The sequence below is a fragment of the Gobius niger genome (genome assembly GCF_951799975.1).
Source record: "Gobius niger genome assembly, chromosome: 15".
NCBI lineage: Eukaryota > Metazoa > Chordata > Actinopteri > Gobiiformes > Gobiidae > Gobius > Gobius niger.
The window spans coordinates 18190509-18208736 of record NC_136866.1 but is presented as its reverse complement, the minus strand read 5'-3'; the positions used below and the strand labels follow the sequence as shown (position 1 = coordinate 18208736).

Genomic DNA, 18228 nt, shown 5'->3' with positions numbered 1-18228 from the left:
CCAAAGAAAGTATATTGATGAACAACAAGACAATGTGCATGATGCTAAAAATGAGAAGTAGTAAGGAACAATAAATTTCACATCTTTGTCATATAGATATTTAAAAATAAAACACAAGAGACGGCTTTATTGTGAAAGATCATATTTTATTAGATACCATTAAACATATTTGAGAATCTTACAGCACATAAATATTCTGATTTGAGTTCAATCAAGAGTCGTGGGCTGAATGGTCTATTTCCAGGTTTCCTCCTCTCCGGGCCTCAGATCCCTGTAAAGAGAAGAAGGTTTTATGCTGTCGACTTTCCTGGACTGATCAAAAATGTTGGTATACGAGAACTCTCTTTGCATAATGCAATATTGTTCTTACAAACGGATTTCAGCACGGTCTGTGAAAGAAATCTCTAAATAGATCTCTAAAGTCACATTTTTGTCAAATTGTGCACTCATTAAGTGCAATCATCTACTAAATCTATCACTACGGTCCATCTAAACACCTTTGCCCTCACCTTTTGTACAGTAGACTCTTGTTTCTGAAGGCTGTCAGCTTCGAGTCGTCTCTTCTGTCCATGTAACAGCCGAACACAAACCCCATGGGCAACAGTATGTTCACCCAGTGCACTCTGGCAAACGAAAGAAGGTTCGACATCTTTCCTGCAAAACACAAACACAACAAAAACCTTTGAGAAGCAAGACTTGGTGGTTACATTTATTAATTTGTCTCTCGAGCAAGAGATCTGACTCGGAAGAGAGTCAGTTGCAAACATAAATGTGACTACAAGACATGAACACATTACAAAACAGGACATTGCAGAAAACAAGAAAGGGGGGTCCTAAACCTGCTCCCAGACATGGCCAAAATATACCTAACTTTGCATTTATGGTTTATCATTTTGCTATAAAATAAACCTTCAAGTTCAACACAACCTGCATCTGTACAATACTGTACATTTGTGCTGCTAACCTGTCTAGCTCAAGTAGTCGGCTACCAAGTTGGCTATGCTATCTCTCATTAAGACTACTTTTACTCCAGGGGTCCCTCATCAGTTTTCATGCGACAGCAGCTGTCAGAGAAGCTGAAATTCATCCCGACATAAACATAATCGTGCTATCTAAATTCGGAACGAAACTGTCTCGAAAACCAAACAGTAAGCCTAGCTAGTTAGCAGTAGTAAACTATTTATTTGTTGTTTTCATATTCCCCCACGTTCCTGACTTAGATCCTCACCCGAATAATATCTTGTAGCTTATATAATCATTTTACTATAACCAAACAGATGAAACATAAGAATATACCTTGTTTTTATCCAATATTTACGAAAAAAGCCCTGGCCTCCAGCTCCTCGTTTAGCAGCAGGCAGAGGACATAGGACTGTACCATTTTCACAGGGGATTTGGACAGTACCACTTTTTGTCAATTTTAAAGTTTACACGCTGGTTAGACTTAATATGGCTATATAACATGAATTCAAACCACCTTATATAGATATTGTAGTCGCTAATGCGTATGTTACGTTTTCTTACAAATGAACTTTCTTCCGTACACCCCGGTTTAGTTGGTACGGCCCGCTGACCTCACACACTTGCAGCGGTAATCATGTCGGCTAGCCAAGTGTGTCTGGGATAGCACTGAAAATGCTCATATTTTGGATATTCCTATTACCTACACAATTCTAACCATTATCACCAAGTGGTACTTATAAATACACTCATTCTGAATGGTATGTGACTAATTTGTTTGACCTATATGGAGTTTAAACAGGACTATTCTCGTTATCGGCTAACATGCTAAGCTTGTTTTGTACAGGAATTGTTTGACGTTGTTTTTTGTGTAGTTTTGTGTTTACTTTACACAATTGAGAAGGTTCTTACCTCCACACCCCTTTACAGGTGAATATGAGGTAATATTCACATGAAATAATTTCCCTCTGGGTTTGTCTAAATCTGCTGTGGATGAATGAATGGGTTGCATGGTGCATCACCCTGGTTATTGACAACTTTCAGACATTGGCCACATATTTACGGGCCTGGAGGGCCATTGCGACTGTGTTGGGACAAGGAGACTTGCGTTTTATGTTTTGAATCAAGATCTAGTTCCCAGTGCACATTTTGAAACAATTTGAGGAGCATTAAAGCTCGAGTGCCTGATTTTTGCTGTTCAAACAGTGACATTAGTTTTGGCCCAAACGTCTTTGTAACTCTCACAATCCCTTCTGTGTATCTGAATTGTACAAACAATTTAACTACATGTACGCTTCACGCCCCAGTACAGCTTTGAGGATGTCAAAGTGAGGCGGGGGACCACCCTCAAAATAAATGGCACTAATTTAAATTCTACTTCTGTCTTCTATGTCTCAATAAAAGGTGAAGACGGTGCAACAAGGTCTGTGTTTTGCTGTGTTTACAACATACTCTGAGGTGGCAACAATAAATGTACTCTACAACAACAAAAAGTCAGGTACCCCGGCTTTAACACATGAAGTCTGAAAAGGGTATTGCCTAAACTACAGAAAAACACCTGTATTTAAGAACATGTTTGAAGAGGTTTAAACTAAACTTGTAGCAGGGTTAAATTGTAAATCCTGTTTACGTATTTATTTTTCCCCTAGAAGACGTTATATGGCTTGAAATAATGATTGCATTCTTTTATTAGCTAATTAATACTATTAAAATGGTCATTTAGATATGTAATGAACTGTGTCTCGCCGAAAACTGCATGACCACATTTTAATGCTCGCATCAACCCCATTCCAACCTTTTTGAAAGAGAACAGTAATGTTCAATACAGTCACCTATTATAAATACACTGTGCTTACTCACTCCGTATTATGAACTGTGAAGATGGCATATAAAAAAAGATCAATCAAAACTTTATTTATAAAGTGCTTTTCATACACAAGTGCTGCACAAAGTGCTGTACATTTTAAAAGACATTAAAAACATTCTCGCCCGTCTAACCCTCCCATATCAGATAATATTTTTTATCTCGTCCTTTTTTAATCAGTACTGTCTAAATTTCCGCAAGCGATGTGCAATGTTACAGTGGAAAGGTGAAACATAATGCAGGTTAGTGTATTATTCTAAGGACCAAGCTTCATTTCAGTTAAAATGAGTATTGTATAGTTCGTCATGCATCACTAAAAACCTTCCTGTCTGGTGTAGAATAGAAACGGTAATGGGGTGCATTTCTCCGCGGTCATGCAGTTTTCGGCACGACACTGGAACCGCTAAATAGATAAACGCTGAAATTAATTAAAACTGGGGTACCTGACTTTTTGTTGTTGTAAAGTACATACACCACAGAGTATGTTGTAAATACAGAAAAAAACAGACCTTGTTGCTTTGTCTTCACTTTGCCATCACTCAAAGCTGAACACGGGCGTGAAACGTGTATATAATTAATTTGCTTGAACAATTCGGATGTGCAGGAGGGATTGTCAGAGCTAGAAATGAGTTTGGGCCAAATTAAAAAATGTCAAACTTTATGCAGGAAAAATCTGATACTCCAGCTTTAATGCACTTGATTTGATCAATGACATGTGGTTTGTCAATTGGAAAGAGCTTACTTTTCAGACCACTCCCTGTAAGTTTGTTAACAGAAAAATATATGCTTTACATCCCCACTATTTTTTGTTTCTCAGAGTTATTGGTGAGTTTGATTAGAAGTACATTGTTAAACACAAGTTTGCACAATGTTAAAACTAATAATGTATATTACTGTATATCAATATACCTGTTAATCTCAAGGTTTGGGCTGAACGACATGAAAATAAAAATGGCTTTTCTCTCCCCTGACTGTGTTTGGCTCTTGCAGCGTGAAAACCTGAAACCATGACGTCTATTATAAAGCTGACGGCCGTCTCGGGGGTCCAGGAGGAGTCTGCCCTGTGTTACCTTCTGCAGGTGGACGAGTTCCGCTTTCTCCTGGACTGTGGCTGGGATGAGAACTTCTCCATGGACATTATTGACGCCATGAAGCGGTACACAGTCTACCCGGCTTATATATTCCACCAAACCACCATACTCAAACCTCCAAAATAATGACACGATATGTTGTTTTCTGCGCAGATATGTTCACCAGGTGGATGCGGTTCTCCTCTCACACCCAGACCCGATACACTTGGGTGCCTTGCCTTATGCTGTGGGCAAACTGGGCTTGAATTGCACTATATACGCGACCATTCCGGTTTACAAGATGGGACAGATGTTCATGTATGATTTATATCAGGTTGGGATCATTCTCTCTCATTTACAATATTAATGTTGTGTCTTCCAAAGGTTGTGAAAGGAAACATGGTGATTTCCCTTTTGTTTTCAAATCTCCTAAAGCAGGGGAAACTAGGCATTTTCTTTTTATTAATAGAAGTTGAAAGCTAGACTGCATTGTTGGTGGACAGGTTTCAAGTTGTCATCTGCACTGGGTGAAGATGTTTGTACTAACTTGCTGTGCAGTGCAGATCACATTAGCAGAGTAAAAGCAATATGGAAAAGTGTGGTTTATATCGTTTGTGAACAAGACAGACTTTTATTTACAAATTTATTGAGGATTTAATCAATCTAATCCCAGCCAAGTCTCAAACCATAGCTAAACACCAAAGAAAATGAATATTTTGTTTTGAATTGGGTTATTATGCAAACTTTTTAGAGCTTTTTACCCTGCTCCAGGTCATTTTTCTTTATAAAAAAAAACACCTGGAGCTTCTAGCGCCTCTTCCGGTAATTTGTGGATCTTCTCCAGTGGTTAGCTCTTCTTGGCATTGCAGCAACAGCTCCCAAACAACTCCTCCTGAGGTCCTACGTATCTATGCGTATCTATGCGTATCTATGCTTCGTATCTTCACTTCTCAGTCGCTTACTAAGCTTAAAGGCCCTCTACCTGATTTTCTCTTATAATAAACAATGAACGAGGAAACCACTAAACTAAAAGTAAAACTTAATTTTCCTTACATTATTATATTTGTAGTATCCTACTTCTTGACAGGGATGGGTTTATAGGTAAGTTTCACAACTTTTCTGGGTCACAGAAATGCTAGAAAACACGCCTGCAGGCTCATGAAATTGATTTTGTAACATTATATAATTAGAGGCACATTGTTTTTTTTCCTTTAAGAGCCTTTAATGCACTCATTGCAAAGTGAAAACACTCGTCACAGCTTCACTGCAGCCGTGTGGAGACCATGGTCATTTAGTGAAAATTCACATCAACAAATCTAGATTTCCTATGCCTAGTTTTGCTATTGACTTAACAATTAATGAGTACATACTTGAGAACAATTAGGCCCATTTATCAAGGTGAGGGCAGGCTTGAGTAAACTTGGTAGGGCCTATGCTATGGACTAGCTGCTTCTCTAGAAGTTCAACCTGAAATAAACTAGTTGAACGGAAGTAGATGAGAGGGTGAAATATCTGCATTTCGAAACAACCCATTGTGACTTGGAAAAAAAGGGAAATTCCTGGGTAAATGGAAGCTGAAGCAATCACAGCCTTCCTTAATTTATCCATATTTTATCCCCTCAGTCTCGAAACAACAGTGAAGACTTTACGTTGTTTACCCTCGACGACGTAGACAGTGCCTTCGATAAAATCCAGCAGCTGAAATATTCCCAGATAGTGAACCTCAAAGGTGAGACACAACAACAACAAAAAACGCTTTTCACCACGGCTATCCTCCGTCCAAGGTTCACCGTGTTTCCCGTGTTTCCGTCGACAGGTAAAGGACACGGCCTGTCCATAATGCCCCTCCCTGCTGGTCACATGATCGGAGGCACCATATGGAAAATAGTGAAGGACGGGGAGGAGGAGATCGTTTACGCGGTGGATTTCAACCACAAAAGAGAGATGTGAGTGTCGGCAAACCTATTCATGTTTTGTGTGGATTTATTTTGCCGAAATGTTGACGACCATTCTTCTGTTTGTAGTCACCTAAACGGATGCACGCTGGAGAGCATCAGCCGCCCTTCGTTACTCATCACAGACTCCTTTAACGCCGCTTATGTACAGCCTCGGCGAAAACAGCGGGACGAGCAGCTCCTCAGTAAGTTCTTATGTTCAAATCCACCTTTAAGAGCTTTTAGCCAGGTAACAATGTTGTTCTTTCATCAACAACATACCTGGATTGGTGTTTTGAGCCACTCACGCATCTTTGAATAGTCTTTAGATTTTCACCGGTGGCTACTGTTAGTACTGTGGCCGGAGTTCCCAAAAAAAACCTCCTAAGGTCCTACATTTCCACACCTCTCCATCTCTTGCTAAGCTTTATTCTCTCATGAAGTGGAAACACTCACCACAGCCTCTCTACAGCCACACGGGCTGAACAGTCTATTTTCCTCCTTTTTTCTTCACTATCGAAACAGCTGCGCATCAAAGATGAGCAAGAGGAGGGGACTGGGAGAACATAGACTTGACAAATACAACCCCAGAATGCTCTTTGTGTATATTCCCCTCTAACTCATGTCTTTCTGTCTTTTGTTGTCTAGCCAACGTGATGGAGACCCTGCGCGGGGACGGGAACGTGCTCCTGTCTGTGGACACTGCCGGGCGGGTGCTGGAACTGGCTCAGCTCCTGGACCAGATCTGGAGGACCAAAGACGCGGGATTAGGAGTCTATCCCCTGGCTCTGCTCAACAATGTCAGCTACAACGTGGTGGAGTTCTCAAAGTCACAGGTACAACGGCTGGAAACTTTTATTTGGCCCGAACGCCATCAGGGCTGGCGATGGGGCTTCTGAAATCGTATAGAGTGCTCCTCTTGTGGTCCACGTTCTGTGCACGTCGTACACATGTATTGTAAAACAAACATTGTAATTGGACAGCAGTGTACGAAGCGGTGCACACTGCTGTCCAATTATACGCAGAAAAATGGAGCACTCCCTATAATGCAAAAATAAACATTGTAGTTGTATAGAGCCCATAAAAGCCCATGGGCAACTGAGAGCCCTGGGTCACTGACGGGCACGACCCCCCCCATAAGGTAGGAATGCACGAGCACTTTCCCAAAATATATAATTCTTTCTCTTTCACGCCATCGCAATTTTCACCCAGTGAACATTGACGAAAATTTTTGGCCCGAAAAATTCAAACCCGATCTGACACAACTTTTAGCTTTTTCAAAATTTTTATTTTCAAAATATATACACCTCCGTTTTTTTTTTAACATTGCGAGAGGAGATTTTTCTCCTCTTTGCATTTTCTGAATTGCGCATGTCGCTGAATTTTCTGTCCTGGTGAAACCTGGTGAAAAAGGTCTAGAGAAGTGAGAAATCAAAAGTTAACCAAAGTACTAAGATAACCTTTGCAGATTTTTTTTACCCAAATATAAATCTTCTCGATCTTCCCGCCTCATTTGGAGGCTAGGACCTACAAAACTGATCATAACTTTTTTGTCTCGCTTTTTTAAGCATTTTAAGTGTTTCCCTAGTTTTTCGACATGTTATGGTCAAGTTATGATACCGGGTTTCGTTACCCATCCCTGCTGTCATGCTTAGCATATTATATATATATATATATATATATATATATATGAGAAATAGTTCCTGGAGCTTCTAGCCTCTCAATGCACATTACATTACCCAAAAGGAACCATTTTGCCGTTGTTTAACTCATCATCGTTGGTTGGGGTAGCAGCAGAGTCTTATATCTTTAGACCGCATCAGGTTCAGCACAAACTCTGCAATGAGTCCTTGTTTACAAAGCATTTGCCGGTACAATGCATTTTGGTCCAAAGGACGGTCACCACAGACAAACTCTGACTGATCTCGCCTTTTGCCGTCACTTTTCCTTGGCACCGGAGTGCTGTTAACACAGGGTGGGTGGCGGGGACGTTAGATAGGTGAAAACAGTCATTTCCAAAGTATAGAACACACAAAGGCAAGACAGTGCAGATTCCTCAGAGATTACTCCAAGTCCTAACTACAGGAAAACCACCATTACCAGCTTTAAAGCTCACTAAAGTACATTTAGCATAATATGTCTCTTTTATACTGTTTGATGTGGTCCAAACTCATTTTTATATCTCCTAACACATTTCTAACGCCTTCATTCTTTGCAGGGATAAGTTTCTAAGCATGTTTCACACCTTTCAGGGAGTGAGCGGTATGGTAATGTTTATAACACCTATGCCGGTTTTCCATCGTCACGCTGGTCCTCTTACCTCTGATGATGGAGAAATTTCGCTTTATGTATCGTCTCCTTTTTCTGTCCATAAACCGGGCCAGTTGCACAGAGGTTTATGTAAGTGCATTTCCTTCCGTAGGTGGAGTGGATGAGCGACAAACTGATGCGATGCTTCGAGGACAAGAGGAACAACCCCTTCCAGTTCCGTCACCTGACCCTGTGCCACAGCCTGTCGGACCTGGCCCGAGTTCCCAGTCCCAAAGTGGTCCTGTGCAGCCAGCCCGACCTGGAGTCCGGCTTCTCCCGCGAGCTCTTCATCCAGTGGTGCCAAAACCCCAGGAACTCCATCATCCTCACCTACCGCACCACGCCGGGCACGCTGGCACGCTACCTCATCGACCACCCCGAGGAGAAGATGCTCGACCTGGAGGTAATGGCGACACAGGACAAAATAAAACAATCAAGATCTTTCAATGAATTGTCCCAAAATCAAGGCCTTAAATTAAATTGTTTTCATTAAAAAGCATTAATTGAATCGAATTGGCATTAAATCTAGATTTATTGGAAAATGATGACATCGCTCAATAATCTGTACTGTGTAAGTTGATTGAAAATATCAAAATGATGGTCGAGAACAGTGTAAGCTGAAATTAACCAAATTTTTTGGCTCAAATGTTTCCCATTTTCCCAGAAATTCTGAAGAAATAGAAAGAAATTCTATATGCAGAAATTGAAATACCTTGATATCTGGATACTGTTTTCGTCTGTCCCTCAGGTGAAGAAACGCGTGAAGCTTGAAGGAAAGGATTTGGACGAATATTTGGAGAAAGAGAAAGTAAAAAAAGAAGCGGAGAGGAAGCTGGAGCAAGAAAAAGAGTAAGTCACATTATTTTGTACGCCTAAAAAGTACTCCATTCCCCTTTTATTTTGGAAGGCGTTTGTGTCCTTTGATGTGTAAGAAATGCAAAATGGTTAGCGAAAGCTGAAGCAGCACATTGTGTTTGGGAGGAGTCATCACTTTTTATTGCAGCGTGTAACAAGACGCAAATGGTGGCCTAGATGTGGAACGTGCAGCGTTTCTAAAGGGAAAACGGGATGAGTCACAATACAGCTGCTGTGCTAAACTTACCCCAGGAAAGGTAGTTTGTGTTCCCACGGCGATGTCGGCTGAGATGGAAGGACAAAAATGTGTCTGCTCCAAAGTGTTACTGCTCAGCTTGTCATAAAATCAACTCACGTTAATTATCACATCAGATAAGGTGATACAACACAAGAGCCAGGCACTCTTTCTGAAAAGCAGAGTTCAATGTCCAATCTGTACCAATTGTTAATGATCCTATTTTTCCTTTGTCCCATACACTGTATAGTGACTGATAGCATAAAAACAACAGACACAGACTCCTGCTCGTTGCTCTCTTTCACTTTGGGCTGACCTGTCCAGGTAACCCAACGGCCCAAATCCTTTTATGAATTAAGAATAGCGGAATAAACTGAAGCCACACTGTGATATTTTGTGATTTTTGCATCTCTCTTTAGGATGCTTTATTTTGAAATCCCATTAGAACAGACAGGTCAAACTGGCAGCCTGCGGGATGATTTAATCTGGCCCCTGACTTGTAAGGCATACATTTCTGAGTATGTCAAACAAAACAAAAAAAAGTACATCTCTAGCCCATTCCTGTCCGGAGTTATGAATTTTGAAGGAAATAACTAGTATGATCATTCCAGCCATTAGGGGGCAACCTTAAAATTAAATTTAAAAAAAAAAAAAAAAAAAAGGAAAGAATTCCACACTGTCCAGTAGAGGGCACTGACATAAGAGATCAGGTTATAAACAACACATTATAGCCACGGAATAAATGGACAGTCTGCTTCTTGGCCCGAGACCCGCCAAGGAAGCTGGATGTCGGCCCACGACCCAAAAGAGTTCGACACCCCTGCATTAGAACTATAGACTTCTTGTTGTCCATCCGAGCCTTCAGAGCGTTTTTAGTTTCACAATTGGCTGCTCTTGTGACGTTGCATATAACTTGCAATGCAGTGATACTTTAAGAAATGACGACTTTTTAAACTGTTAATTGTTGTATTTTATTTCTTGCGTGCGTATGTCAGTCCGATATTTAACTCTCTATATCCATTGTGACCCATCGGCAGAGTGGACATGGACTCGAGCGACGAGAGCGACATGGACGACGACCTGGAGCAGCCGGCCGCGGTGAAGAGCAAACACCACGACCTGATGATGAAGAGCGAGGGCAGTCGCAAGGGCAGCTTCTTCAAACAGGCCAAGAAGTCGTACCCCATGTACCCCACACACGAGGAGCGGATCAAATGGGACGAGTACGGGGAGGTCATCAGGTATAGGCATCGGTGTCTCTATGCTTTCATCTCCATTGGTTTATGATTATAAATGTGCTAATTTTCCCAGAATCCTGATCTCTTTTGAAATTTAGCTGCAATTTTAATAGTTACAATTAAAAAACAGCAAACTTTTACAGCATTTCCAAAGATGTACAGCCCGCTCATCTCCTACACATTCATTTTCTTAACTGATCCCGACTGTTTCTTCAGGCTGGAGGACTTCCTTGTTCCAGACCTTCAGAGCAATGAGGAGGAGAAGATCAAAATGGAGTCTGGTTTGACCAATGGGGCCAAGGAACCTATGGACCAGGATCTGTCTGTGGTCCCCACCAAATGTGTGTCCAGCATAGAAAACCTGGAAATCAGGTCAGTGCACTGTCTGTGTTCAAGCAATAGTTTAGTGAGGATGTTTCTTGGCCTTTTCCATTGAGCACAGTTCAACCCTACACCATTCAGAAGGCTACACCAGCCTTCACCTTTAAGCTAGAATCACCACTACAACAAGCAGAAAAAAAGGACTGTGCAGTTTGTTGGCAAGTACCAGTTCACAAGTACCAATCCAAAAAGTAAAGCAAAGAAAAATAAGAAACGTGAAACTCTAGTTTGAAGCTGCTGTTTGGGGAAAAAACATGAGTAAAACAGCCAAGAGGAAGATACACTTTTTCACCTACTGCTCCTCTACTTTAGCAAATGCTGAATTATGGATGCCTTTTCTCCTAAATAAAGCTGCAGAGACATGGAGAGCAGCAAAGTGGTTCAACTGCTCCAGTTTTAATTAATTATCAGTAGAGCTGCGTACCACATGCTTCAAATGCCGTTTTTTCACTTCTACTGGACATTATGCTTGATTTTCTAATGTAAGAAAGTGTCCAAGCATTAATAAGGACCTGATTTTGGCGCTACTTACTTTGAACGAGTGATATAAGCTTATAGTCTGCCATTACGTGTATTCCACCTCCTGTGACTAGGCTAGAAGAGGCTTTCAGCTGCACTTGTTTTTTATGCATAACATGGCGAGTGCCGCATTCCCCAGTAATTGAACTTTCAGATCTGCATGACTAAACCAGGCTTATTACGAGTCCAATTTGATGACATGTTCACCCAGTGTTTGTCGACGTTATATTATGCTTCATGCAGGCATTTGGTGGTCATGTCAAACACATCTTTATCACTAGCTTTGCTGGATAGAAATGAAATAATGATCTAAAACAAAATATCCAGTAGTTTCCCATTTTACTTCATGGTGAAAGGATTGCACTTAGCAAGAGATCGAGAGGAAAACAGGAAGGGCTTTTAGGGAGACACTAGGGGCCACTGGGGTAGATTCAAAGATTGCCCAAAGGTGCGCGAGTGAATAGAGCTCCTGGTAACAACATTGTAGCATGGTAAAAAGTCCTAAAAAGTTGTTTTAGCCTAATAATTTATTGTAGTCCAGATCCGGACTCGAGCTGTGAGGCCTTTTTGGAGGTCTGTGCCTTCTGAGACTCAGAAGAGGTTGAGTCCTTCCAGGGTCTCTCCCATTAAACGCCGCGCTCTTCCCTCCAGGGCGAGAGTGTCGTACATAGACTACGAGGGCCGCTCTGACGGAGACTCCATAAAGAAGATCATTAACCAGATGAAGCCCCGGCAGCTGGTCATCGTCCACGGATCTCCCGAGGCCAGTCTGGACCTGGCCGAGTCCTGCAGAGCCTTCAGCAAAGACCTCAAAGTCTACACTCCCAAACTGCAGGAGACCATCGACGCCACCAGCGAGACGCACATATACCAGGTACATGTCCAAGACAAGAAGAACGTGCCGTCACCACAATATGCTTTACAAAACAGAGAAAAATAACGCTAATCACACCCAAACTAGTCATTTAATGCTGACTAAAACTTACTCGAAAACAAGGAAGGAGCTAAGGTGAGTTTCGTAGGCCTTAGCTTTCAAATGATGCGTTATATTGGCTGTGTGTCCTCAGGTCAAGCTGTAAGATTTGGATAATGCCGAACTGGAGAAAATGGGCTCGGCAACCCCCCAATGTCGCCACTTTACTGCATTTTCCCCCCCCATCCCGTTCTCAGCAACACTGACCCCACCCTCATGTTTCCTACACTCTAGGTCCGGTTAAAAGACTCTCTGGTCAGCTCCCTCCACTTCTGCAAGGCCAAAGACACGGAGCTGGCGTGGATCGACGGCGTGCTGGACATGCGCGTGGTCAAAGTGGACACGGGGGTGCTGGCGGAGGAGGGGGCGGCGGCGGCGGATGAGGCGGCGGCGGAGGAGGCGGAGACGTTACCGATGGACACCACCGCGCCTGACCTGAGCATGGACCTCGGAGCCACGGCCGTCGCAGCGCCGCGGCCCCTCAAGATGAACCTGTTCGGAGAGGAGGAGAAGGAGTTTTCAGAGGAGAGCGACGTCATTCCCACGCTAGAGCCCCTGCCCCCCCACGAGGTGAGAGGGGGAGGGAATGGCCAAAAGGCAAAGGGGAAATTAAGTTTCAGCTACATTTGTGTTCGATTAAAAGATGTGCCCATAATCCGTATTCACTTGAAAATGGATGAATCTCTCTGTCGAGGTATGAAAATAGATACTCCCCATTCTCCTTTTCGACCTGGTGCTAGCATTTTGAACCGGTTAAGAGCCCTTTGCCAAGTTAACTGCCTGTGCCAGATTTCAGCTGTACTGTGTGTACTGTGTGTACTATGTGTACTGTGTGTACTGTGTGTACTGTGTGTACTGTGTGTACTGTGTGTATTGTGTGTACTGTGTGTACTGTGTGTACTTGTAATTAGGGTTGGGCACCGTCAAACGATACCAGTGTGGCATCAAGAAAAAAAGTTTAGGTACTTCTGGTCAAAAAAATAAAGGTTTAAGAATTATTATTATTTATTTTTTTGAAGAAATCTTTAGATCCAAGTTTTGGTGCTGTTCATCATCAAAACCTGAGGAAGAAATAGGGGGGAAATTGGGAATAATTTGTGTGAAAAAGTGGACAAAAAAGAAGAAAAAAATGTAAAAAATATGGAAAACAATTGGAAAAGTGTTTTTGTTTGCCCTTTTGGTGTTTAAGTGATGATAAAAGCAGTGTTGTGTTTGGCAGCCCTTTTAGTTTTAGTCTTAGTCTTTTGGACCAAAATGGTTTTAGTTTTCGTCACATTTTAGTCATTTCTAAATATGACAGTTTTTGGCAGTTTCATTATATTGAGTAATAATTTCGATACGTTTTGTAAATTGGGATAAAAAATAATAATCTCTCGCTCCTCATCTGCATCAGCGCCATCTGCATTTTCGTTCATCAATATGTTTTCTGCGTTCATACGTAACAGTATTTAAAACTGTCCTGAGAAAAGATGAAGTCCCTGGTATATTGCTGTCAGAAGCTCCATGGAGGACGTACGCTGATACTAGAGCGAGGAGAGAGAGGCAGAGGCAGCCCGACAGTATGTGAGTCCACATGAGCTGACGGCGCCGCGTCTGACAGACCACTTTCTCCCAGTTTTGTCTCGTCTCATTAACATAAAATGTAAAATGTCTCATCATGTTAGTCACTAAAGAGCTATTTTTAACTTGTCATCATTACGTTATCATTAAAAATGGGCAAAACAACACTGTGTCAAAGAAATAGGAAGGAAAAGGAATCTATTAAAATTATTAATCTGTTTTCTGGTTCGCGATGACAAATATTTTAGTATTGGTATCGAAAAAACTCTTGGCAAAAATGTAGCAGTTCTTAGCCCTACTTGTGATGTATATTTGGTCCCGCAGCAGCTCCCTCTTACAAGTTTATTCTCCTACGTTGCATTATAGTGTTGTCTTTTCACCAGATTTCTTAAGTTGACTTGACTAGTTTGTCCATGAACACACAATGCACCAGGTTTCTGTGGACAAACTGCTGATTACACCTGGCTCAGCGCTAGAGCTCCTAACTGACTGTATTTACCTGTCATTATGAACGACTTAGTAAATAGAAATAGGTAAAGGGGGGTATTATGGTCTTTGCAGGCTTGATTGCATGTCTTGACCTTTATTATCTTTCACTTTGTTTGTTTGAAATCATGTAGTTTCACTTCCTGATTCGAGAAGTCTGTCCCTAAGCCCCTCCCCTTTGCTACGTTGCTATTGTTAATAAAAATACATTTGATAGGTTTTGCGAGCGATCATAAGGTAAGGCAAAGCGCAGTAAGTTTGTGATGAGGTCGCATTGTAACATGCTTAAAAGCTCATTATACTCACTTTATTGCAGTTGTATTGATGTAAAACATATCCTGCTGTAAGTCGGCCACCATGTTGTAAAGTGGCTTGTTTGTTTGTCTCCTCTAAAAGCTCAGAGCGATGACATGGTGTGTTTTGTCCCCGTCAGATCCCGGGACACCAGTCGGTATTCATCAACGAGCCGCGCCTCTCCGACTTCAAACAGGTGCTGCTGAAGGAGGGCATCCAGGCCGAGTTCGTGGGAGGAGTGCTGGTGTGTAACAACCTGGTGGCCGTGCGCAGGGTGAGTGTCCTCTGGGGGTGGCTGGATTTCTCAGTTAGTGAGTAGTGATGTTGAGATGATCCGGTTTTACAATTACCAGCCCACAACAGGTTCATCGGAAGAATATTTGGACCGACCCACGGTAAACTGCGGTCAGGTTTCAAGAGCCTTAGTGTATTTGTTTGTAACGTTGCTGAAGGAAGAGTCCCAAAAGAACCAGGTGCAATGTTGCTTTTGTTATATCACGGTAAAAATGAAACTCTGCAAAAAATCTGGAAATCAGCTGCAAGATTCATTTGTTTTGGTCACTTTTTTTTTTTTTTGGTCTCGTTCAAAGCATCTTTGCAGACACCCCAGTTTGAGAATGGTGGCTCTACAGAGATCAAAATAAGTTTGATCAAATATGTTTCCATATTTATGAATTAAATTGGACTTGTTTGTTACCAGTATTTTCACCGATTCAATGCCATACTTAAAACTCTGACAAGCACAGAAAAGGGATTAGTGTTAACACTTTGATGCCTTCATTTAGTCTTAAGTGTGGACTCTGAAATAAGCAGCATAGTGACTCAAAGTAGGCAGGTAAATAATAGTGGCATATAAACCTTCTTTTGGGTGCTTCAGCAGGTATATTTTACATATTATGGCAGGCTAACAAATAAATAAACGCAGGACAGCTCCAAACATGAGCCAGGTCCAGATCGGACCAAAGTACCAGGATTACTCACAACTGAGCCAGGCATGTTTTCAGGAGAGAACGTTCTAACTGTCCTTAACATAAACACAATCTGTATATCACATGAACCCGAGTCTCTCTTTAGCCGCCCATTTCAGAGGAAGAGCAACTGAAGTCATTAAATGTGAAGTTTTTTGCGATCTGCCTACAAACAACCTGCATAATTGACAAGAACTGAAAATAGAGTCAGCCTAGAAAGTGATATCAAAGCCAAGCCGCTGGCAGACGGAGCGTGTGCAAACAGAGAGACACACTTTGATTTCTAACCGTCTCTAAACATAACATCTTTATTTAAACAGCCCTCTGCTTGTAGGTAGAAGGTTAGTGCCGTGTTGCACAAAATGCCGGTGTCAAGAAGCTTTCTGTCTCGTAATCATTTCCATTTTTCCAACTGCACTTAAATTTTTGATTCATGTTATAAGTTCAAGATCGACAGTGCACATGTTAAATATGTGTAGGAGCAATAAAGCAGAGGGTATTGCGTGTTATACAAGTATTGGGTCCTTTTTTTGGTAAGAAAACAGCGTGGTTTTGTTCGCACGGTCACGGCACAATCTGAACACTGATAGGCTAAACTGAGGATCGCATTATATTGTATTGTGAAGTTTAGTAAGTAAACGTGGAACTAAAGAGCGCCAAAAAGTATTTAGTCGTGCCATCGCTCGTTCAGCTAGAGCCAGGACCTGAACCTGTAGAAGCACTGTAGAACTGACTCCAGTTGTTTTGGCCATTTCTTTGTCATGTTGCACAGCATTAAAACCGAAATTGAATGTATGAGAACCTCAATGTATACTAGCAATTTTAGAAGTGTATATATCGTAAAATCAATGCTCAATTAGGTTACAAAGAATTATATATAGATTGCATTGCTGATTTTTACATTTCAGTATATTTTTCATGAGGAAGCAACACTGTTTTGATAACAATTAATCTATTGTATATATTTTCATGATATCCAACCTTTCAAAGCTGCTCTAAGTGATCCCGTTTTGCCGGTCCGTCACCGATGCATTACCAATAACCTCCTCTAGATGCGCCACCATGTAGACAAAATGTAGAAGAAGACCAGCGCTGCGCCTCGCACTTCCCTCACCCGTTTATTATAATAGATCCATGCCCTCACCTCACAGCACCCCCCCAATACACCCCTCACCCCTGCATTGCCCCCGAGGGCAAAGCCAGGTGAGGGGGGGAGGGTGGTGGTGGAGCAGAGCAGAGTTCACTACTCCACCTACTGATGAAAACATTTCAAAAAGACATCGCTTAAGGCAGCTTTAAATCATTAGTTTTCCAGAGCTATTTCTTCTCATATATGTTCATGATTAATGTGGCAAATTGGGTCGTCTACTGCAGAATTTGTAGTTTTGTATTTTATATATTATATATATATTTTATATTATTATTTTTATTATTAAATTGTCACGGTAGTAAGAGATGAGATGACATGAAACGACAGATAGTAACGAACAGTCAAAGATTTGAGCCAGCAGGACTCCATTTTTATCCAGTGCTGACATTTTCAGCAGCTGTAGCTGATGTGAAGTGTCCAAAAGTACAAAGTGTTCAGTGCTGAGAGGTATCGCTAATGTGAGAAAAGTGGAAACCCCATCACTATTGAACAAGACACACAAGCTGACACGTCTAGACGGCGTCAGGAACTTTCAAAGGTTTTATGGACTGAGTTACAGCTCCTCATATTTAAGGACTTTTCAGAGTTTTTAGATGACCTTTCTTTCCCATTTGGTGTGAGAGAAAATGGCTGCTCAATAATTCTGCACACTTGATTCAGAGTTCCCTGGGACGCTTCAATCCAGTAGTCGTTCAGTTTCACAGTTTGGAGTGTGAAAATGTGGACCATGTTATAATGTTCCCTCATCCAAAAACCGGCCTGGAGTAGTATTTGACTTCGCTCACCAAGGTTTAGCTCAAAGTGTGTTCATTGTGCTGCCATTGACTTTCCTTGCAAACCACAGGCTGAAAATGAAACGGTGTATTTACTATCTTGCTGTCTCATTCCCACTTTTTTGTCCTGTCGCAGACGGAGGCGGGTCGTATCGGGCTGGAGGGCTGCCTCTGTGACGACTACTATAAGATCCGAGAGCTCCTGTACCAGCAGTACGCCGTGGTGTAGCACCAGCGTCAGGAGACAGGGGCTAACCAGAGACTGTGCCCCCTCAGCTCTGCCACATCCTTGTACATGTCCCCTTTTATATTCTGTACACTTTTTATCCTCATTTGTCGTTAATCTGCCTGCGTGAGAAGCAGGAGGAGGTTAACTGTCTGGACTTGGACTCATTTGTACCGATAAAAGCGTCTCCTGTCATTAAAGAACACTTTTCTTTGTCAAATGCCTGTAAGTTTTTACTACATTTTCTCTATTGAACAAATGAATTTGGCCAGTGTTCTGTGTGGAGTTGTATGTTCTGCACTTGTCTGGGTGGGTCTCCTCTGGGCTGGCACATTGGTTTCCCCATCAATCCAAAACATGCACAATAGACTTATCTCCTTCACTAATTTCATTGACTTCGATTTAATAGGACTTATTGCTTAGCTTTCTCTG

General features: G+C 41.8%; 2 protein-coding genes across 2 annotated transcripts; one reads left to right on the top strand and one right to left on the bottom strand.

Moving 5' to 3' along the window:
* Positions 1-134: 134 nt before the first annotated feature.
* ndufb1 (NADH:ubiquinone oxidoreductase subunit B1) lies at positions 135-1367 on the bottom strand. The gene is made up of 3 exons (XM_079571675.1): positions 1297-1367; positions 510-654; positions 135-271 (listed from the first exon to the last, which is right to left on the bottom strand). The coding sequence occupies exons 2-3, from the start codon at positions 647-649 to the stop codon at positions 235-237; spliced, it is 177 nt and encodes a 58-aa protein (XP_079427801.1). The 5' UTR covers positions 650-654; positions 1297-1367; the 3' UTR covers positions 135-234.
* A 215-nt stretch (positions 1368-1582) lies between these two features.
* Positions 1583-18011, top strand: cpsf2 (cleavage and polyadenylation specific factor 2). Its single transcript, XM_079572310.1, has 15 exons — positions 1583-1721; positions 3815-3980; positions 4069-4228; positions 5518-5623; positions 5711-5840; positions 5919-6034; positions 6477-6664; positions 8251-8541; positions 8887-8987; positions 10266-10469; positions 10683-10838; positions 12018-12240; positions 12574-12909; positions 14819-14953; positions 17707-18011. The coding sequence occupies exons 2-15, from the start codon at positions 3832-3834 to the stop codon at positions 17797-17799; spliced, it is 2388 nt and encodes a 795-aa protein (XP_079428436.1). The 5' UTR covers positions 1583-1721; positions 3815-3831; the 3' UTR covers positions 17800-18011.
* The last annotated feature ends 217 nt before the right edge of the window (positions 18012-18228 follow it).